Source organism: Carcharodon carcharias, chromosome 15 (assembly GCF_017639515.1).
Source record: "Carcharodon carcharias isolate sCarCar2 chromosome 15, sCarCar2.pri, whole genome shotgun sequence".
NCBI lineage: Eukaryota > Metazoa > Chordata > Chondrichthyes > Lamniformes > Lamnidae > Carcharodon > Carcharodon carcharias.
In genome coordinates this window covers 43,411,065-43,433,811 of record NC_054481.1, presented here as the reverse complement: position 1 = coordinate 43,433,811, position 22,747 = coordinate 43,411,065, and the positions used below count along the sequence as shown (strand labels likewise).

Here is a 22,747-nt window from a genome sequence, read left to right as displayed (position 1 = left end):
GTAAGTTAGCCCCCATCATCAGGGACACTTCAAAATCGCAGCATGTACATACTTCCCAGGTCATTTTCGCAGTGTAGCTCCACAAAGTGGAATATGTATTCAGGATGCCTGAGTCGGGATGACTAGGGAGCCTTTTAAAAACGGTGGCCAGAGCCCGATTCCAGGATTTTCGGCCCCATTCCCAGGTTTCCGATTTTTGGGAGTGCCTTCTAAGGGTGTGGGCTGGTTTGGTCATGAGACCACACACCCTGCACTCCCAGCCTGGTCTGCACCATTGCAGGGATAGGCATGTCCTAGTCATCTGCAATTTTCATGGAGTCAGGCCAGGTTTTCAATGAGTGGTGGTTCATGACCCCTCAGAGATGTTGCGAATCATGGTCTGTATGATATGACCTTTTAAAAGGTAAGTTCAAAAGGCCCTCCTCATGTCCCCGATGCCAAGGTATGTCCCCACAAATAACCCCTTTTCCCTGCTTGCCCCCCATGACAAGGAATGGCTCCCATTCACCCACTCATGCCCCCTCCATGCCGAGCCATGGCACGTACATGGCCATTCACCTAATATACACTGTATAGACCAATAAACCCTGTAGTGATATCTTCAAAAAAGTCATTTATTGATAACTTTCTACTTTGTTTAAAAAAAAACTCCTTTCATCCAGACACTTTAATGTTTCAATAGTTGAAGCTGTAGGTGCTTAAAACCTCTTTATCTTGTGTAAATAAGCTTTGTGAAATTGACAGCATAGAGCAGGGAGCCAGAGCTCTCAATTAGGCAATATTTTCCTGAGGCACAGGTGTTTTTGTACTCTAATGGTATTCTGGGCTTTCGGCCAAGCATACATAATGAGGTTTGGCTGACAGCCCAGGTATCCATTAGACTGCTGAAACACCTGAGCCTCAGGGAAATCATTGCTTGATTGACAGCTCTGGCTCTGATCTATGTTGTCAATTTCACAATGTTCATATACACAAGATAGAGGCTTTAAATGCTTGCAGTTTCAGCTATTGAAACTTTAAAGGATTAACACTTCTCATGTAAAAAGGATTTTTTTTAAGAAAGTGGAAAGTTATCAATGAATGATAAAAGTTTTTTAAAAGCTTTTTTTTACAAATCCTATTGTCACTATAGGGTTCATTGGTTTTATACAGTGTATAGTGGGTGAATAGGCATGGAAGTGTCATAGCTTGGTATGAGGGGACATAGGAAGTGGGTGGGAGGCATACTTTTGCATGGGGGCATGAGGGACCATAGGGAATGTTTGGGGGCATAGTTTGGCAAAAATCTTCAGCCAGAAGTGCCAAGTGCATGATCCATCTAGGCTCCTCCAGAGGTCTTAAGCATCTTAGATGTCAGTCTTCAGCCAATTTGATTCACTCCATGTGATATCAAGAAACAGCTGAAGGCACTGGATACTGCAATGGATATGGGGCCTGACAATGTTCTGGCAATAATACTAAAGGCTTGTGCCACAGAACTTGCCATGCCCTTAGCCAAGCTGTTCAAGTACAGCTACAACACAGGCATCTACCCAGCAATGTGGAAAATTGCCCAGGTATATCCTGTGCACAAAAAGCAGGACAAAAACAACCCGGCCAATTACAGCCCCATCAGTCTACTCTCCATCATCAGTAAAGTAATGGAAGGGGTCATCAACAATGCAGCACTTGCTTAGAAATAACCTGCTCACTGACGCTCAGTTTGGGTTCCGCCAGGGCTACTCAGCTCCTGACCTCGTTACAGCCTTGGTTCAAACATGGACAAAAGAGCTGAACTCAAGAGGTGAGGTGAAAGTGACTGCCCTTGACATCAAGGCAGCATTTGACAGAGTGTGGCATCAAGGAGCCCTAGCAAAACTGGAGTCAATTGGAATCAGGGGGAAAACTCTCCACTGGTTGCAGCCATACCTAACACAAAGGAAGGTGGTTGTGGTTGTTGTTGGTTAGTCATCTCAGCTCCAGGACATCACTGCAGGAGTACCTCAAGGTACTGCTCTTGGCCCAAACATCTTCAGCTGCTTCATCAATGACCATCCTTCCATCATAAGGTCAGAATTGGGGATGTTCGCTGATGATTGCACAATGTTCAGTATCATTCACAACTCCTCAGATACTGAAGCAGTCCATGTTCAAGTGCAGCAAGACCTGGACAATATCCAGGCTTGGGCTGACAAGTGGCAAGTAACATTCGTGCTGCATGTGCCAGGCAATGACCATCTCCAACAAGAGAGAATCTAACCATCGTCCTTGACATTCAATGGCATTAACATTGCTGAATCCCCCATTATCAACCTCCTGGGGGGTTACCATTGAATAGAAAGTGCTGGTCTAGCCATATAAATACTATGGCTATAAGGTCAGGTCAGAGGCTAGGAATTCTGCAGTGAGTAACTCATCTCCTGGCTCCCCAAAGCCTGCTCACCATCTACAAGGAGCGTGATGTAATACCCCCCACTTGCCCGGATGAGTGCAGCTCCAACAACACTCCAGAAGCCTGACACCATCCAGCACAAAGCAGCCTGCTTGACTGGCACCCCATCCACAAAAAATGACTCCCTCCATCACCAATGCACAGTGGTAGCAGTGTGTACCATCTACAAGGTGCACTGCAGAAACTCACCAAGGCTCTTTGGACAGCACCTTTCAAACCCACAACCACTATCATCTAGAAGGACGAGAACAGCAGTTGGATGGGGACACCACCACCTGCAAGTTCTCCTCCAAGCCATTCATCATCCTGACTTGGAAATATGTCACCTTTCCTTCACTGTCGTTGGGTCAAAATCCTGGAACCTCTTCCCTAACAGCACTGTGGGTGTACCTACACCATATGGACTGCAGCGGTTCAAGAAGGCAGCTCACCACCACCTTCTCAAGAGCAACTAGGGATGGGCAATAAATGTTGGTCCAGCCAGCAAAGTCCATATCCCATGGATGAATAAAAAGAAAGTAGGATAATGCCCCTCAGTTAAATCCTGGGTGGGGAGGAATTTTGAATGCTCCAGAGGGGATGGGCCAATCAGTGGTTCCTGCTCCTCTGAGCTGAATAGGAAGGATTTTAAAATATGTTTTTTTTGAAAGTTACTTACCCTTTGCTGGGTGGCAATGAAGAATCAGGGAATCTTAACGCCAGAGAAAGCGGCTATTTGGCCCATCGTGTCTGGACCAGCTCTCCAAATGAGCATTTTGGCCTAGTGCCACTTTCCTGCCTTTTCCCTGCACCCCTGCATATTGTTTCTATTCAAATAATCATCTAATGCTCTCTTGAATGCCTCGATTGAACCTGCCTCCACCACACTTCCAGGCAGTGCATTCCAGGCTCGAACCACTGTGAAAAGGTTTGCTTCTTTTGCAAATCACTTTAAATCTGTGCCCTCTCGTTCTTGATCCTTTTACGAATGGGAACAGCCTAGAAAAGACCCCACAACTTTACCAATATGATCAACATGTACGCAGATCAGGCCATCCCATTGCTTAACTGATGTGGTTTGTACCCATTGTATGTCCTAGAAACAAGTGTTAAGCACCAATTTCCACCTCAGAATCTTTGTGAAAATGCTGCGTTATTAACTTGGCTTTTGGGGCTGAATCTTCACCCCAGTTGGGGCTGGGCAAGTGGGGCAGGCGGGTGCCAATTCCCTGGCTCCATTTCACCCCCAGGCCATTTCCTTGAAGTTGGGATGGGGTGTTGGGAGAGTGGTGGGGTGGGTGGAGGAAGGGTAAAGGCTGCATGCCTGCTTGCAACTGATAAGCCAATTGTTCCAATTAAAAGCCTATTAAGGCCTCTTTCCAGAAGATGCCTGGGATTTTTCACTCAATCTGTCACCAGATTTCTGGAGATGGTGAGGGAAGTTTAGCCTCCTGGGTGGGGACACCTCCCAGCAGCAGGCAAGGGGGCCTGCTCTCCAGGCAGGCTTACAGGCACTCCCCCGCCCGACTGTCTGGATGCAGCAGCAGCTACAGGTTGCCCTGTGGAGGTTCTGACCATTCCCCACCTCCTCCAAACTGCCCTCCCAGAGTGGTGGGCCAAGCTGCAAAGGCCAATTTTAACATGCCAACTTTTGCAAAGTGTGAGAAGATACCAACATTTTGGGGCAGCCTCTCTCTCTCACTTACCTGCTATGGGCATCGAACTGCCGCTTTCAAGCTGAAGATCTTCCTATTGGCCCTCCAGCTCGAGTGCCCATCCACCCTCTTGAACTGGACGGCGAGCTGCCCTCTGGTCATTAACTGGCTGCTGGGAGAGACTGTTTCCCATGCAGTGTGGGTTCCTGACCCCCATTTCAGCCTGATAGTGGGGTTCAGAAGCCCACAGAAAAGACCCTGCCCTTGGAGTTTGATAATCACAGAATTTTAATGGCACAGAAGGAAGCCATTTGGCCCATTGTGTCTGTACCGGCTCTCCAAATGAGCATTATGATCTAGTGTCATTGCCCTGCCTTTTCCCCGTACCCCTGCACATTGTTTCTATTCAAATAGTCATCTAATGCCCTCTTGAATGCCTTGATTGAACCTGCCTCCACCACACTTCCGGGCAGTGCATTCCAGACTTGCACCACTCGCTGTGTGAAAAAGTTATTTCTCACGTCACATTTGCTTCTTTTGCAAATCACTTTAAATCTGCGCCCTCTCAATCTCGACCCTTTTACGAGCGGGAACAGCTTCTCCCTTTCTACCCTGTCCAGCCCCCTCATGATTTTGAACATCTCTATCAAATCTCCTCTTAGCCTTTTTCTCTCCCAGGAGATCAGTCCCAATCTCTTCAATCTATCCTCATAACTGAAGTTTCTCATCCCTGGAACCAATCTTGTAAACTGTAAAACTTGAGAAAACTGTAGACTAACCACATCCAGTGATGCTTCATCCTTTTCTTTCTAAAGCTCACAAGAGTTTACCTAAAGAGGGAATGCAGGGTTCTGAATTGCCACTGTTTCTTACCACACGCCAAACCACACCACCATTTTGCACACTGCTTTTTTCACACTTACCAACTTTGATCAAGTGGCATCTGGGAGAGGGACAGTGCTGGAAGGAAAAGTAAGAATTGAAACGTTCTTTAGGAGGGGTCTCACTACCTTGTCCTTTGCTTTGTTCGTCTCTTTCTTCGGGCTGACCGCTGAGTTCTTAATGCATCGACTGGCTTTAATGGTGGGTGCTGCGCTTGGAGGTGCTGCTGGCGACAGCACGGCAGAAGCACTTGCGTCATTGAGGAAAATCCTCTCGCTCCTTCGCCGGTTCCACAAGTCGTCATCACTGGCCTCTGGGCCAAAGTCAAAGGTGAACTCCCGGGGAGATTTCTCCTTGGGCTTCTTTCCCTTTTTCCCTTTGTCGACTCCCCTCAGCTTCTCCTGGCTTTGCAGTTCGCTCGCGATACTTACAGTGCTGCCTTGCTCCTGAAGTGATTTTTTTGCTCGTGGCAAAGCAGTCGGTTTCTGTTTGATTTTGATGTCACTCTCTGAGTCTGTGTATTCAAATTCCGTGCCTGAGTATATAGAAGAGAGATGCTAGGATAAAGCAGTTTATAGATTTTAAATAGACTATAAACAGGAAATGCTGGAAATACTCAGCAAGTCTGGCAGCATCTGTGTTATAGATTTTATACTTTAAAAAAAAAATCAATATATCAAGAAGTTAAAAAAAGTTAGGATTATTGAAATCTCATTTAATGTTCACACAACCTTTCACTTTTAAAAGCTTCATTGGTTACGATACCTCTACTGGGCCTCATTAGAATTTATAAGATGGGATGATGAAAATAGTCTTCCATTGTAAAAAAAAAGGCAATTCGTTGACACCCTTCCTTCTATGAAAGATGATGGACACGCAGCAAACTCATCCATTTCAGATGGGGTGTCTTCCTATGGTGCACCTTTGCCGATGGCTAAAGGGGCCAATCCTTGTGAGGCAGGTTTTGCCACAAGTGCGCGCATGAAGCTACTGGGTGTCATTGTGGATTGTTGTTTTCAGCATTGGCCAATCCACTGGTCATTGTGCTGGTGCAAAGCAGTCCATAGGAGGTGTTGCCATTTCCCTCTCTCATCAGCCAGTGACTCCCGGGTGCAATAATTGATGTCTAGGGCCCTTCATGGCACATTGGCGTCGGTCCGTAGCAAAGGCGAGAGAGGAGATTGCAACAAATACAGGAGCATCTCACTCTTCAGTGTCAAGGGGAAGGCCTTTGCTAGGGTCATACTTAAGAGGCTCCAGCTACTTGCAGGCTGAGTGTACCCGGAAGCACAGTGCAGTTTCTGTGCCGGCAGATCTACTGTGGATGTGATCTTCTCTGTACGTCCAAAAAGTGGAATGCAGCATGACTAAAGAACAGGCTCCGGATAAATGAATATCAGATGTAGTACTGTCCCACTGCTCTAAATAATTTCTCATTCCGTTCTATTATATTTCATTTATTCTCCAGGTATAACACAACATATAATTCTGATCCAAACACATAAAATTCATCAATAATTCACTGAGCGCTTTCAGACCATTTCCTCATTTTACGTGAAGACTGCAACACGTGTTAAGTCTAATCTTTTGTACCTTCTTTCATTTCAGCTATTTTCACCACAGTCAGATGTTTGGTATTATGAAATGCAGTTACACAATGCTAACTTGGGCTAAGATCATGATCTTCCTCATGTGCACTCCACCAAATGGCTGATCCAAGCAGAACTGGTATTACGACAATTCTGCTGAATTGGTTTGTTTAGCATTCAGTGTACTACCTCTTTGATTCAAATTAATTTGAATTCCTGGCAGTAAATTACGTACATACCTATACTGAAAGGAGTAATGTCATTACATTAAAGACATGACTAAATATGTCTTTTTGTATGAGGTCATTGAATATTAAAGGGTCATCATCAAGTGAACTTCCGGATGCACAAGGGTTTGATGTTAACATTTTAAACTAAACTGAGGGCTTTTTAAAAAAAAGTGCAAACTGTTTAGGAAAAGGCTTGAGCGAGATTTAGACTGCCCCTGGTGTTTGGATGGTGGCTGATAAGGGTTACCTTGTTAATTAAGCTCAGTCTTCAGCCTTAATCTCACTTTAACAATGTGTGTTAATATTTAAACCCAGATTTCAATCTCATTCCAGTAGAATCAGGGCAGCCTCAGATTAGGTGCCTGCTTTACACCTTGTCCGATTTTATGCTCTATTGAAGTGGCTGTTAGACTCAAACCTGTCCTGATCTCATGGGGTGGGTTAGGTTTTTTGTTATTTGTTTATGGGACGTGGGCATTGCTGGCTAGGCCGGTATTTATTGCCCATCCCTAAATCAGGACTTATTTTATATAATGTATTTGGTTTCAACAGACCTCTACTTGGTATACCAGCATAGACATCACACCGGTTAATGAATACACATCACTTGTCCATTGGCTTTGTAGTGATTATTCTTCCAATGAATATGCAATCTGTTTTCCATGGGGTAGATCACTTGCTTAACTAAGTCACAGATGCACGGTAGACCAATTTTGCAAAGACATCCTCAAATAATCTTATTCGTATATATAAAAAATCTAATTCCTGTTAGATTGGAAGCATGCCCCAGACACGGCTAGGAACATTTAATCCAATGGAAGATTCCAACAATTAAAAACAGATGGTTTCAGACAGAGTAATGTCCAATGTTCCCTCTATTTTTTCTTTGTTGTGTACTGCCTGTTTATTGCACTACATGATATATTCTGGATCGCTGCACAGCTGTGCACTCATTGCAGCTTAGAGTTCTGACGAAGGGTCTGTCTCTCTCCACAGATGCTGCCTGTCCGGCTGAGTATTTCCAGCATTTCCCGTTTTTTATTTCAGCTTAGAGGGAGCGTTGATCTTGACAGGAGCCTGTCAGATAAATAGTAGCACCGAAACCATTCCACTTTCTGGCAGGTCTATCAGCAACATGTTTTTGTGGCACTCTATTCCAATGGCTTTTCTGAGCAGTTCTTTGGATATTGAAACTCTGCTGTGACACTTATTCCCAATCTAGCAACAGTGGTTGGTAGGAAATCATTTTCTGCAGAGGACCTTTTGAGAAGTTTATTGTACAGGTCCTGTGGAACATGCCATGACCCATCTGGTCACCAATTTCTGTATGGAGGGTATTTTTGATTATACATCATAATGCAGAAGTGAAAAGCGGTCACTTTAGCTTGTCCCTATAACCTAGGTTGAAATGACCTTTGTCACTGGCTGCATTTACCTTCATTAGTCAGTTGGCTTAGAGAAGCTTCACCTTGTGAATGGAGGAAGGCTGAATATAGCTGCCACCTACTGTTAACTGTATACAGGTCGGGGACATTAACTGGGATTCACTTGTACTCCTATATATAGGAGTAACTGAGACTCTAGTTGATGGGTTTGGAGGTGCATGTTTGTAAACTGTAAATAAAAGTTTACAGTTGTGCAAAGATCAGGCTCCAATTCTATCCTTCACAAGTTATTGTGAGTAGAACACCTACAAGCCATTCGGGACATTCACAAATAAGGGTCAAAGTCTGTTAATTAATCAAACACATGGCACAGATGGCAGCAAGATTAGCATGCTGCACTGTTATGCCACCCTCCAGTTATCCCAACATGGAATTTCCATGGATAACTGAATATGTTCTGTTAACCCTTCCCTCTCAGAGTTGTTTCAATATGTCATCTTGCTAAAACTATACAAAATAAAGCAAGTCCTGCTTAGTTGGGTTTCTGAAAATAGAATCATGTTCCTTGCAAGAGGCTTGGCAAAACAAACTAAGAGTTTGCTTTGGATCAGATCGAGCTCTGCCACACTGATTAAAGAACAAACTGGACTTATAACCTGAATCTAAATTGCTTACACCAAATATAGAAAGTAAATTTAACTAGTTGGTCTATGTTAAAACACATCAAAGCTACATTCAACTCTTATGCTCAAGTAACTAGACGGTTGGCCACTTTGCAATGAATGAGATCCACTTACCCAACAAGTTTTGCCTTTCCTCTTTCTTCTTGGCTTTTTGCTTTGCCTCAAGCTGTACAACTGACAATGGTGGAGTCATGACCGGACTTGGCAGGGCACTGGCTGCAAATCTGGCTAGTAGGCCAAGACCACTCTCATCCAGGACTGGCGAGGAAAGAGCATCACTGCAATCATTCCTATAATCCTCTTCTTCAGAGGTGTAATCTACATTGAAAAAAGTAGCAAGTTACTGACAATAACAACAATCTGTGCCATTGAGTCTGGGTTGAAAGCACTGGAGAATGACACCTGTTCATGCTCTGATTCCCTTTTTCTTTTATAATTGGTTAGAAATCCTTTAAAGACTGGAGTAGAAACTATTTGGACTAAAACTTTAAGAAATGGATAATAAGATTGAAGCTCTTCAGATTATTTTAGAGCAAAGAATTCTTATTTCCTATCCATTTTTGCCCATTAATAGTCTATAACTCATTTGCATTTAAAAATAAATGGGGATACTGAAGTTAGGTAAAGCTATTAACAAGGATGGTGCGTGTGTGAAAAGATTAACCACTCCTCAGTCACAGATGATGGAAACTGGTATTCAGAGTGTATGGTAACCTCCTTTCAACCTCAGCACTTCCCATCAATGCAGAAACCATAACCAAATCCATTACTAGCCAACATTCTCCACTCCTCCAACCCATTTTTCTGACAAACATGTTGCACAGTTCATAACTATAAACAAATTAGAGCTCTAAAATAACTGTGTGTGAAGAAGTCTCCATTCTGTGAGTCTTATTTAATCCTTTGACTGTTAGTAGCCAGAAGATGGGCACCTTATAGTCAAAGGGTTAAATTTACAGATGTTTTACATTCAAATGTACCATCAAGCAGATACACCAACATTAAATTTATTTTCTTTGACATATGTTTTTAAGCATAGGTTAAAATAATTGTATCAGCCTCGATTAGAATTTACTTAATTGTTAACAGTAATTTTTTTTTGGTGGTTTTGCTTTGAAATGTTACAAAAGGTGTGCACCTCTACTGAACAGTGCAAGATTGGTTAGGGAAAAATAAAGTAAGAAAGCTGATTGTTAGCAGCACCTTTGTTATTTAAGGAGATATCGAGCAGCGTAAGTATGTTAAGCAAAGAAAGATTTCATCTGAGCAATTAGCACTCAGAAGGACAAATCACAGCTTATTGGTAAAAGCAAGCAAGCCTACTGCGCACAAAGCAGGCTGTGTGTAGGCAGACTTTGAACAGTTTTGGGTCCTTTGTTGTCAAGGTAACAATTTTACCTATTTTATCACATAACAATATCTTTAGTTGCAACAGCATAATGGGATGTTTTTTTCCTCTTCAAAACATCTAAATTTAACTATGCTTGGTAAAGGTACAATTTATGAAAACAAGAAAAATGGCAAGGACAGTGGTCAGAGTTCATAGGTTACATGAAGAAAAGTGGTGTTCCTACCTACATAACAATGTGCAAGGTTCTGCTGCCATGGAAAGAGACCCCACTGCGTGGTGTCTGCCCTACTCCCAGCCAATCACTTTGCTTCTTAGTGCAGCATGAGAGCAATGCAAGATACCGATAGACATTCAAGCATCATGGATAGGGGTCAAAGGTGAAGGGGTGTCAAGCAGCTGCAAGGAGAAAGCGAGCATTCTAGAAAAGCCAGGTTATTGTTTTAGTACTGGACATTAGGGGACAGCCATAAAGAACCCTATTACCCAAATATCCCTTAAGGTAATTAGTAACAGATCTTGCCCTTTATCAACAATACCAGGGCAAACCTTTTCTGGCCTTTTATAGGCAACATACCAAAAATTCCAAGAAAAGCAACTTCACTTTCAATGTACCATTGCCAATTATGAAAATCCAGTGGCCCTACTCCTCCATTTCATGTGCTCTTGGGTTAATGAACATCTTGTCTTACTTGAACAGAGCATGTCCATCAGGCCTCAATGGCTTTGATCTCACAGCCCTGAACATATCTGCGTGCTCATAAAGTGGGCTGTTCTCCTAAGACAGAACCACCAGAAATGATCAGTTCTTTGCCACAGCAAGGACACTGTCTAGCACAGAGTCAATTGATTTTGTTGGCAGTTGCAAAATGTGTTAATACAAACCCCAGGCATTAATGTAGACTGTGAAACAGGATCAGGAATGAAGGCAAGACCACTGGACTATTTACAACTGGCACTGCTTCCCCCCATGAAGATCCATGAATAGTTTATATCCCAAATATATTGTCAAAAAGATAATAAAAAGATTCAGCCTCTGTGAACCTCAGCCATTCTCATAGAACTGGATGAGCAAGAGGTTAGAATTGGCCCTTTAAGGAGCATACTTTCTGTAGCCTTCTTTCATTTCCTGCTAATTTAGATTTGAAAATAGTCCCGCCTTGACCTCAGATTGCTACTCCCAGTATCATTACGATTATTACTTTGATTACCTAAAGATAACCTACCATTTTTTTGCAACCGTAAAGAAGCACGGTAAATCTCAACCTTTTGCTCAGCCTTGTTCAAATGTCTAGCCAATACCGTTGACTGTTGCCATTTAAAAATAACAAAACAAAATGGCTTTTGGCAATGAATGCCACCTTTCTGCAGGTTTCATGTGGTTGCTTGCTGTTATGTCTCCACCTAGTCCTAATGCAAGTCCAACTCTGTGAATTTGGGTATTTTCAGCAACTGTGTCGATGCCAAAGATGCTAAACCAAATAAACTCCTGTTCCCAATAAATTGGATTTGCCTTGTTACACAAAGGGACTTGCCTCTTAAAGCAAAAAACGTTTCAACAAACTCCCTGGTGTATAAAACAGTTGGAAGGTCTGCACTTTGGAACAGACAAGGGAACAATGCGTTGATACATGTGGGCAATGATTAATTTACACCTACCATTGATTAGAAATGGGAATTCCGCCCCCTAATTTTTATGGTATAATATTATTTAAATAAAAACCATGACAGAGCTTTAAGATGTTAGTACAGTTTACATATGTTCATTTCTTTAAATTATGTACAAATTTTTTTGTTTTGACAAAAACAGTACATATAAACTTTCAACCTGCCTGATCGTATCATGGGATAAGGTGACTATCAAGATTTCAAAGAGTGACATAGTTTTACAATTAGTGAGAAAGTTGCATCATCGCCCCAAGAAAAGGATTTGGACAGTCAAATTAAAAAAATTTGGAAATCCCGAATTACTTTTAAAAGTTAGACTGTTTGCAGTTAAGTAATTAGGATTTAATATGATTATGGAACAGGTGTACAATGGCATTTTGCCGTACTGGAAAACCAGTTTGCTATGTCAGTAGCTTGAAAATATCTGGGAAACCAGCTCTTGAAAACTTTAGTGTCTCCAGAGACTCAATTAGAATGGATGGTGACAATTTAATGCAGAGACTACAGGGATGTCATATGATTCTTCCAACAACTAGTAAAATTGTACTATACTCAGGCAGTTCAATCCTGCATACTCTTAACACAAACCAATATCGCTATTGTCTTAACAATTTTCTATATGTTTCATATTGGCTAAATACATCTTGATGCTAATTTGACATTTTCATAGGATTTCAACCAATGCCAAGCCAATTAATGATCCAGTATATGATTCCTTGCTCACTGTCACTTATGACTCTGCTTTTCATTTGGGAAATTTGCTGAGTGCTTCAGTTAAGTGCAGATGTTGCTTTTTATCAGCCCAAATAGAAAATGCCAATCAACTCCCGAGGACAATGTTCAAGCTGTGATGTTTCCACACACATCTTTTCTTTTGTGACTTTGGAAACATTTTGAACCAATAATACAGAAAATATAGAAGCAAAAAAAAAGGATGTTGAAATTATTGGATATTCAAGGACGTATTAGAAACTAGAGGAGGCGATACCAGCAAGCTTCTGAGAAATAAAGACAGAGATAACCAACATTGCTGCACTTCTATAAACATTCTGACATGAAAGGGATATCTGAATAATAGAGTGTTCTATTGCAAGTGGAAATGAAGTGAAATGCCCTTTCATCTATTAGAAGAAGGCTACATATTTAAAAAAAAAATTAAAAGCAGATGCAAAGCAAGAGAAACGAAGCACGCTCATTTAGTTAAAAAAGAAATTAACATGTTTAATTAAGCTTCAGCACCACAATGCAGTACAAACATTGGGAAAACACACACACACACACAAAGTATTCAATTTACAATTCCAGTGGTTCATTGCAGCCTCTCAAGAGGCCAATCCCAAGGGAAAAAAAGAACTTAGGAATTAGCCAATTAGACATAGGCTCCAAAAGAGCCAATATTTAATCCATCACAGTTAGAAAAGGGCAGCCTACACCTGCCAAATTCCAGATGGCCACTACTTTGCACCATCATTTTCTCTCAACACCTGAGGTTTACTTCTATTAACCTTGATTGAATGAGTCCTCCGAACTGTCACTGAAGGAAGATCCAGGCTCAGCTTCCTCCAGCAGCAAGGCAAAGTGCTTCAGATTTTTCTTATCTGTCGCCCGTTGTGATCTCATTGTCCCAGTGGCAGACGCTAGTCTTTTGGCCTGCTTTGTGCCCAGTGAAGCCTTGCTTTTCTTTGATATTATGCCATAGAGAACAGGTGCCTTCTGTTTGGAGCCTGATCGCTCGGACATACTTGAGGTGGACTGCAGTGGCCATTCATCCTTTACCAGCTCCTCCTCATCCTCATCCTCTGTGTCAGTATCTGCAGTGGTAAAGGTAGCACTCAGTGTCACCACTCAAAGCTTCAGCATACCACAGTATTGTGAAAAGAAACATAAAAGTCAAGTGACCAGGCTTCCTCAAGATGCCAAATGCCTGAAAATGGAGTTGTAGGTAGTTGAGATGCCAATGTTCTCCAGCTAATGTAACATTATTGGTTATAATTTGTTGGCTCCATTTAAAATTCTCATCTGTTTTCAAATCCCTCTATGGCCTTGCCACTCCCTATTTCTGTAATCTCCTCCATAACCTTGAGATACCTGCGCTCCTCTAATTCTGGTCTCTCACATGTCACTGATTTTCATTATTCAATCATTGGCAGTCGGGCCTTTGGCTGCCTAAGCTCTAAGTTTTGGGGCTCCCTCTGAACGCATACCCATTCCTCTAACTGTCCCCTCCATTAAGCAATGCCTTGAAACCTACTTCACTGACCAAGATTTTGACCATTTGTCTTAATATCTCTGTATGCAGATGGCGGCAACATTTCTGTGAAGCACCTTGGCATCGTTTACTACATTAATGATGCTATATAAATGCAAGTTGTTGTTGTATGATGGGCAGAAGATAGATTAGTAATTGAATCTGATGTTATAGTCATTTTTATATACATGCAGGCTGAGTGCTTTTCTCTGTTAACTTGCTTAAGAAATAGAAATAAGAATGACATATCTACAACCTCTAAAACTGTTTACTACTAGCTAAACCTACCAGTTAACTTGGACTAATAAAAAGCATCAGATCTGGTAATTCACATTCTTTTCTCCTGCTTTTACTTTGCTCCTTTCCCAGTGGGGGCAGGGTAAGGTTCCATTAGTGTCAGTTGCCCTCTGACACCTAACCCCAAAAAACATCATCCTTCCTCTGAGGGCCTGGAACAATGAACCTCACCGGAATATTCCACTGTGAGTTCATTCCCAGCCACTCTCACTGCTCGCCAGAACATCCACACATGCACTATTCTCCACAGGCATCACTAGAGAACCATCAGAAGCGGGGGCCTGGGTTGATTTGACCTGTCCTCTCCAGCACTGGGAAACTAAAGCCAGAAGTTAGCCACTTTTCTACTACTCCACAGAGATCAACACAAGCCAAAGCATAGGGAATCAAAGCTGCCAGCCTCCTGGCTCAATCCCACACTGGGCAATGCATTCACTCACTACAGGCATCAAGTCAATCAAACTGTGCTAACCTGGATAGTGATAATTCACTTTAACTAGTATTGCTAAACTAAGTTACCATACTGAGGCCTTTTCAAGTAATATAGACAATATAATAAGACATGACATAACATTCAAGACATATTAAACTGCAGAAGCTATACCTTTTTGGATAATGTCCACAAGATTTCGGTAAATTATTTGGCATTCTAAAGTTTAATATCAGATCATTGAAAGTAAACCTCAAACAACTACCACAAAACAGCAGAACAAAGAGGCAGTTCACACCAGTGGCACATTCTAAGTATAATACTAAGACGGAGGAATGATACAAAGAGCAGCTGAGATGCTCTCCTGAGGGTTGAGGTGGATTTTTAACCCGTTGATCAGCCATGAAGGAAACCACCTGATTTTCCAATCCCACAGGTTTTCGAGGAAATGAAAGTCAGATGGTCCCTTTAAGAGCTGGCTGATCCACAACAGCAGCTTCACTGCTGGGGCCACGAGCTGTAAGTTGACCACATTGTTAAGTCATAGTGGGAGTGAGAGGGAACTTTTGTCTGTATCTGACCACAGTTATACCAAACCTTGGAGTGCTGCCATTGGCTGCCAGAAGTGGAAAGTATTTCATTTCCCAACGTTCATCCATCAACTTGACAATCAAACACAAACAAAAAAATAATCACCAAAAACTTTTACCAACAATATAATTATTTAAAGAATTGTCTAAAAGCAGTGGCAGTTGACAGGATACATTTTACACCACAAGCTCCCACCATCTAACCTCATCTGAGACTCAGTAAACACGGGCTGGTAGGAAGTCAGATTGAGGACGTCAATTAAACATGCAGGCTACTTTACTTTGGATTAGTGAGGCTTTGAATTTTTTGACTGTGTTTCCACATCCAGTAATCAACTCCATTTCAGATAATAACAGACTTAATTTTGAATTGTTTTGACTCAGTGGTAATGCTGGGTACAAAAATGCAAGAAATATACTTCATTTAGCTTGAAAAAGTGGAACTTACTGTAGGAGTAACTGCTGACCTCTGATCTTGCTGGAGAATTGGATGTCTTCAGCCTACCCTTCAACTTTGAACTTGAGTCCAGCTTCCTGCCTTTGGCTGCCATTTTGTTTTTACTTTCTTTGGAAGAGAGCATACCCGGTGAGCTACTGATGCCTTTATGTAGTGCCTTCCTTCCATCCTTCCCCAGAAAGTCTTTATGAGAGCCCAGGTGCCTGCAGTTGTCCGTAATGCTGCATTTCTGTTTCCCTGTCGAGCCATCTGCAAACTTAAAGGGTGACTTTAATTTAGTTAGCGAGAGGGTTTGGTGCAGCTTGGTTGCCAGCTGATCCTGTTCACTGACTTTCCTCTTCTTCTTGAACTTAATCTGGCCGTGGCTCTGTTGGGTTTAAAGTAACAGAAGTTCAGAATTTAGAGTCATTTCAACGCAAACGGCATCCTCAGCAACAGTGGGCGGAGATGTACTTGTGGAAGAAACAGAACATCAGTGAATGGATTCCCAACCTCCTATGCACATTCAACTGGTTGCTCAGGACTTTGGAGCACCCATGACTGTGGGATATAAGTTTTGTGTTCATGATCCTTAATAGCACTGAGTATCAAATTCCAACTGTTCCACTGTGGGGAAACTAGAGAAGCTGGGATTGTTCTCCTTAAAGCAAAGAAGGTTAAGGCGAGATTTAATAGAGGCGTTCAAAAATTATGAAGAGGTTTTGATTGAGTAAGTGAAGAGAAACTTTTGGCATTTGATTTCTTCAAAATGTAAAGGGACACATGAAGAGATTCAAAGCTTACTATGTTTATTGTTTGATGTGAGAGGGACACGTGTGTGCGCGCTTACAGATGGATTTGCATTAAATGTCATCCCCTTGCTTTTAGCAGAGGTTTGGGATGATTAATCATCTACACATTGTGCAGCTGCTAAAAGCTTTGCTTTTGATACAATTAAGTTCCAACTAAGATACAGCCAATATTATGCGTCAGCAGATAGCACACTATAGCCCAAGGCCGTAGGGTGTGGATTCAAATCCTACTCCAGAGACGTAAGCATGTTATTTAGGGAGTGCTGCACTGTTGGAGGTGCAGTCTTTTGGATGGGGTGTCAAGTTGAAGTCTTGTGTCTTGTTTGCATTCTCACATGGACACAAAAGACCCGAATTATTATTTCAGGAAGATCGAGGTAGCTTTCCAAGTGCCCTGGTCAACACTTAAGCCTCAACCAGCATCAATAAAACAGATAGCTGGTTATTTATTTTACTGTTATATGAGGGAGCTTGTTGTGCACAAACTGACTGCTGAATTTCCTACTTTCGAACAGTGACTACAGATCAAAAGCACTCCATTGGCTGTAAAACACTTTTGAATGTTCTGAAGTCATGAAAGGCACATGCTTCATTTCATCAAGTTAGGAAGGGATGTTAACTGCAGAATATGAAAGTTGTTCCCTTTCCTTCGCCATAAGAGCACAAGGTACAGGAGTAGGAGTAGACCACGCAGCCCACCGTGCTTGCTCCGCCATTCAAATGATCATGGCTGATCTTGGGCTTCAACTCCATTTTCCTGCCCATTCCCCTTATCCCTTAATTTCCTGCAAGATCAAAAATATGTCTATCCCAGCCTTAAATGTACTTAGTGATGGAGCATCCACAACCTTCTGGGGTAGAGAATTCCAAAGGTTCACAACCCTTTGAGTGAAGAAATTACTCATCACATTCCTAAATGATCATCCCTTTATCCTGAGACTGTGTGCTCTTGTTCTAGATTCCCCAGCCAAGAGAAACAACTTCGCAGTATCCATCCTGTCAAAACCCCTTCATAATCTTGAATGTTTTAATGAGATCACCTCTCATTCTTCTAAACTCCAGAGAGTATAGACCCAATTTACTCAGCCTTTCAGCACAGGACAACCCCCTCACCCCAGGGACCAAACTAGCAAACATTTTTTTAATTCATTCACGGGATGTGGGCCAGGCCAGCATTTATTGCCCATCCCTAGTTTCCCTTGAGAAGGTGGTGGTGAGTTGTTTTGTTTTACTGTGGAAGTATATTCTTCCGTAAAAATGAAGACCAAAACTGCACACAGTATTCCAGGTGTGGTCTCACAAATGCCCTGTAAAATTGCAGCAAGACTTTTTTTATTGTTGTACTCCAATCCCCTTAAAATTACGGCTATCATGCCATTTGCTTTCCTAATTGCTTGCTATACCTGCAAATTAACTTTTTGTTCCTTGAACAAGTATACCAAATCTCTTTGAACATCAACCTTTACAAGTTTCACACCTTGTAAAAAATATTCTTCTTTTTTATTCTGATGAGTAACCTCACACTTGCCCACATTATACTCCATCTGCCATCTTGTTGCTCACTCACTTAACCTGTTTATATATCTTTGCAGGCTCTTTGCGTCCTCCTCATAGCTTACCTTTCCATTTAATTTTGTATTGTCAGCAAATGTAGATACATTACTCTCTCTCTCTTCATCTAAGTCATTAATATAGATTGTAAATAGGTGAGGCCCCAGCACTGACCCTTGTGGCATTCCACTATTCACTGCCTGACAACTTGAAAATGCTCCAAGTATCCCTACTCTCTGCTTCCTGCCTGTTAACCAATCCACTATCCATGCTAATATATCATCCCTAGCTCCATGAACCCTTATCTTGTATCTTAATCTGTTTTGTGGCACCTTATCGAATATCTTGGAAACCCAAGTATACGACATCTGGTGGCTCCCCTTTCTCTAACCTACTAGTTACATCCTTAAAAACTCTTAATAAATTTGTCAAACAGGATTTCCATTTCATAAAAACATGTTGACTTGTTCTTGCTTTACAAAGTGCATTGTTAAGATTTCCTTAATACTAGATTCCAGCACTTTCCTGTTGACTGATGTAAGGCTAACTGGCTTGTGGTTCATGTTTTCTCTCTCTCTCTCCTTTCCTGGATAGTGGTATTACATTTGCTAACTTCCAATCTGCTGGAACTGTTCCAGAAACTAGAAAAGTTTGGAATATTATAGCTAATGCACCTGCAGTTTCTGCAGCTACCTCACTTAGAATCCTAGAGTGTAAGCCATCAGGTCCTGGGATTTGTTGGATTTTAGTCCCTTAAGTTTCTCCAATACTTTTTGTCTGCTGATATTAATTACTTTAATTTCTTCACTCTTAACAGGCCCTAGGTTACCCTCTATTTCTGATTTTAACATATGCGTTTCTTCCTTGGCATTTTGGATTAATGGGTTAATGTCTGCTTTTACTTGTAAATATGTCCAATCAGAACAATGTAAAATGATCTATGCTGTTTTTTCACCTGCCCATTGACTGTCTATAATTACATAGACTCTCAGATAACCGCTATTCTTAAACCTTTTCACATTCCCTGGAAGGAACTGTTGACATGAATGGTTGATTTAGAAAAAAGCATCAACTGACTAACACAAGGCCAGAACATTTCTTTAGTTTGTTATTGCTAACAAAATCATAAATGCGTTCTTTATACTCACATTCACCATTTTACTACAAATACCAGAAGGACAAACAGCAATCATTGGAAACACATCACAAGGTACTTTCATACATTGAAGGAATGTCATTCTAAATAACACAGCAAATAGCAACAGAAAACTGGAAGTTTCATTAACTGACATTCTACGGATTCAAAGAATCTCACTTGTGTGGCCTCATTGACTGGTACAGGCCTTCTAATTTGAGAAAATCACGTTGGGGGGTGAGGGGCGACAGGATACAGAAATCACTACTAATCACCTATAATCCCAAATATGATAGAAGTTATCTGTGCAGTTATTTTGGTTGCTTTTTGTTGCTCTTGATGTTTATCTGTTGAAGCTGATGGAGGCAATCTGAGGGCAGACATTTTGAAGATCGTTTTACCATTGGCTGATGGTGCATTGGCCAACATTGAATTAGCCGCCTGTTATACATTGACTTCAAAAGAAAGGAAAATTGTGAGGTGAATGGCCAATTTGATTGTGTCTGTTTACATTATCACCACAAGTTAAAATGACCCCCTTTGAGTAGAAATGTATCCTTTGACCTGATGATGTTCAGATTACTAAAATAATGAATAGGAATGATGAATTATTGTGAGATTAATGATGTCAATGGGGACAGCTTAATGCAACAACATCAGTTTGAGGAGAGGTTCATGTTGTGGATGGACGCCTGATCTGATGTTCTTAAAAAAATATATTTCGGAAAATAAATGATTGACAGGAGTCTTCCATTTTCTGTCTGGATCTGCATTCAAAGGGTCCCACCAAAAACACACACTCCCACCCAGTTCTAATCAGTTGAACTTGAAGGGTGTACAGATAATTTAGTAATTTTAATAACCTTATGAATCCAGCGGCACTGTCAGCCAAGCGACCCACGTTATAAGAATGAGATTAATGAATTATTGTTGTAATACTTGCAAGACTCGGAAAGAGTTCAGTAACAGTTAATCAGACTTAAGGGGAGGTCATCAGGACAACCGAGGGCATTTCTGAAGAAGCCTCGTTTCCATTAACTCACCTCATGTGAAAAGCTAGAAGATGCATCTTGCTCATCCCACATTCGACTTCTCCCTTTCACTTTCAGGCTCATGCTTTCCATCTCATCATCTTCATCCTGGTTCAGTGTCCTCACTTTCTTTCTCGCCCCCTCGCCCATCTCCATCTCATCTGACAGCAAGAAACCTTTCCCGTGCCTGGTGATCGAAAGGCAGGAGTCAAAAGCCGACTTGAGTGCATGCCATAAAATTGTGGAAAAGAAAGAACCTTCTGGAGCTGGCACGCCATTTAACAGAAGGTATAAACAAAACAAACCTGAGTGGAGAGATTTTGAAGACTGGTCCTGAGTTCCCTAAGACTCAAACAGTTAGTTAAGTGTTGGTTTCCAGCTCACTTCCCTACCTTGCTTGGCCCCTCCCCCTATATCAGACTGATAATTCTTTTTAACAGAAAGTGGTTTGATTACTAGTAGTGACCAGTTGCTATGAAAAGGTGTTGGGTGTTGATGTATATGTGGGGGAGGGGGCGATCGGCTGTATCCCTCCCGGCCTACATAGGCTGCCTGGTGCTCACTCAGATAACACTGGCCAAGTTGCAGCTAATCAATAATGAACCATTTCTCTCCACGCATTAACTTACTTCCCACTCTTGCTGTCACTTCGCCCTCTATCAACATGCGGTGACGGAGCGCTTGAGCCATGCTTTCTCTTTCGCGGCCTTCCAGGTCCTCTCCGCGACAAACTCCTACTTTTCTCATCCCGTTTTTCTCTACGGAGATACAATATGGATTATTTTAAATGTGATTTAGCAACTAAACTTGTGAGTAGTAGAGAACTTTTGATAGGCCTAGCCTTAATTAAGTGCATCAATGTGATCCCTATCCCCACTTACATAAAGTAAGGTAACTTTCCTAACGGGGCTCTTGGTGGATCCTTGCCCAGAGCAGATTGACTGAGCTAACATGATTTTGACAGTGTTAACTTGCACGTTAATTATTGTTCCAGGAAGGATGGTTTAAGGTTGGGGTATGATCTATATTGCTAAACGTTTGTCAATATGCAGCTGTCTTTATTATAACTGAATTGCAGTAGATAATGGTGGTAAGAGCTCTCAGGGTTCCAGATTTATCTTTTAGCTGTGAAGATTGAACAGAATGGCTGTACCAGCTTGCCTCTGATTTGCAGGCCGTTCAATGGGCTGCCTTTGAAGCTAAGTCACTTACTCTGAGTCTCTCCTCTTCTGGAGCTTGGCCAGTTCCCTTTGTTTCTCCTTGTATCTCCTCTGTAGTTCTGCCAACTTCATCCTGTAATCCAACTCCATGGCATCCATCCCCTCAATGGCAGATTTAATGGAGAACATCTAAGTTTGAAAGCACATAGCTTCAGAGAAAGTCTTGAAAGAAACCAGCAGGACATAACTGTTTGAAGTGGAATTCATTCTCACTGTCTTCATAGATTAAAAATTATATGGCCGCGAAAGATATTTTTAAACTTCTCTCCCCAATCAAAAACTTTATGGTGTAATTAGGTCAAAGATTCTTATCCATGTTGACAATGCGTACCTTGTAGTTTAAAAATGCAACAGGCAGTGGTTTAAATTACAGGTGGACTCCTCAGCCCGTCTCCACCAAATAATGTTAACTTCCAGTAAATATTACAAAGACTAGTAATATAAAATCTGATCTTTTTATGAAAACAGAGAAGTAAGTTCTGTAGCATATATGCGCATTTTGCTGTTCTATGTGATTTAGACAAATATAAATCCAAAAAGCATCTTCTGTTTACCAGTAGAAACTGACTGCCCCTCTTACATTATTAAAGTGCAGTATTTAAATAAAACATTTTAAGTAATGTAAGCCCTGTGCCTTTGCCTGTGGCAAGAGGTGGCAGCTGTGCCTTAGTGGTAGCACTCTTGTCTTTGAGTTAGAAGTCTGCAGGTTCAATCCCACTCCAGGCACTTAATCATGAATCCAGATTGACTCTTGGGTGCAGTATTGAGTGAGTGCTGCGCTGTCAGAAGTGCCGGCTTTCAAGTAAAATGTTAGATAAAGATCCTATCTGCTTTGTCAGGCTAAAGATCCCATGTCACTATTTCAAAGAGGATTTGTCCTGGCAAATACTGATCCCTCAACCAACTAAACAAAATAGATTATTTGGTCATGATCATATTGCTGTTTGTGGGAGCTTGCTGTGTGCAAACTGGCAAATGTGTCCCCGATGTTGTAACAATTTCTATGTTATAACAATTTTGCAGTCTATACTGGCTGTGTCATGAGTTGTGAAACATGCTGTATAAATGCAACTTTTTTTTCTTTCTATAATCTTGGAAGGACAATTGTATTTTTTTACATGAATAATAACAATGCAGCTCTTGTCTT

The 22,747-nt window shown here is 41.6% G+C and overlaps 1 protein-coding gene across 7 annotated transcripts in view; it reads right to left on the bottom strand.

Moving 5' to 3' along the window:
• tnrc18 (trinucleotide repeat containing 18) overlaps positions 1-22,747 on the bottom strand; it is a 161,728-nt gene that overhangs the window by 33,949 nt on the left and 105,032 nt on the right. For 6 of the 7 annotated variants that reach the window (XM_041205765.1, XM_041205768.1, XM_041205767.1 and 3 more), the window contains 7 exons: positions 21,593-21,729; positions 21,010-21,138; positions 20,393-20,567; positions 15,864-16,239; positions 13,356-13,661; positions 8,949-9,152; positions 5,076-5,482 (listed from right to left, as the gene is read on the bottom strand). In XM_041205765.1, coding sequence (XP_041061699.1) covers positions 5,076-5,482; positions 8,949-9,152; positions 13,356-13,661; positions 15,864-16,239; positions 20,393-20,567; positions 21,010-21,138; positions 21,593-21,729 — 1,734 coding nt within the window. The remainder of the gene's footprint in view (positions 1-5,075; positions 5,483-8,948; positions 9,153-13,355; positions 13,662-15,863; positions 16,240-20,392; positions 20,568-21,009; positions 21,139-21,592; positions 21,730-22,747) is intronic. The other variant, XM_041205770.1, reaches the window with a different exon arrangement.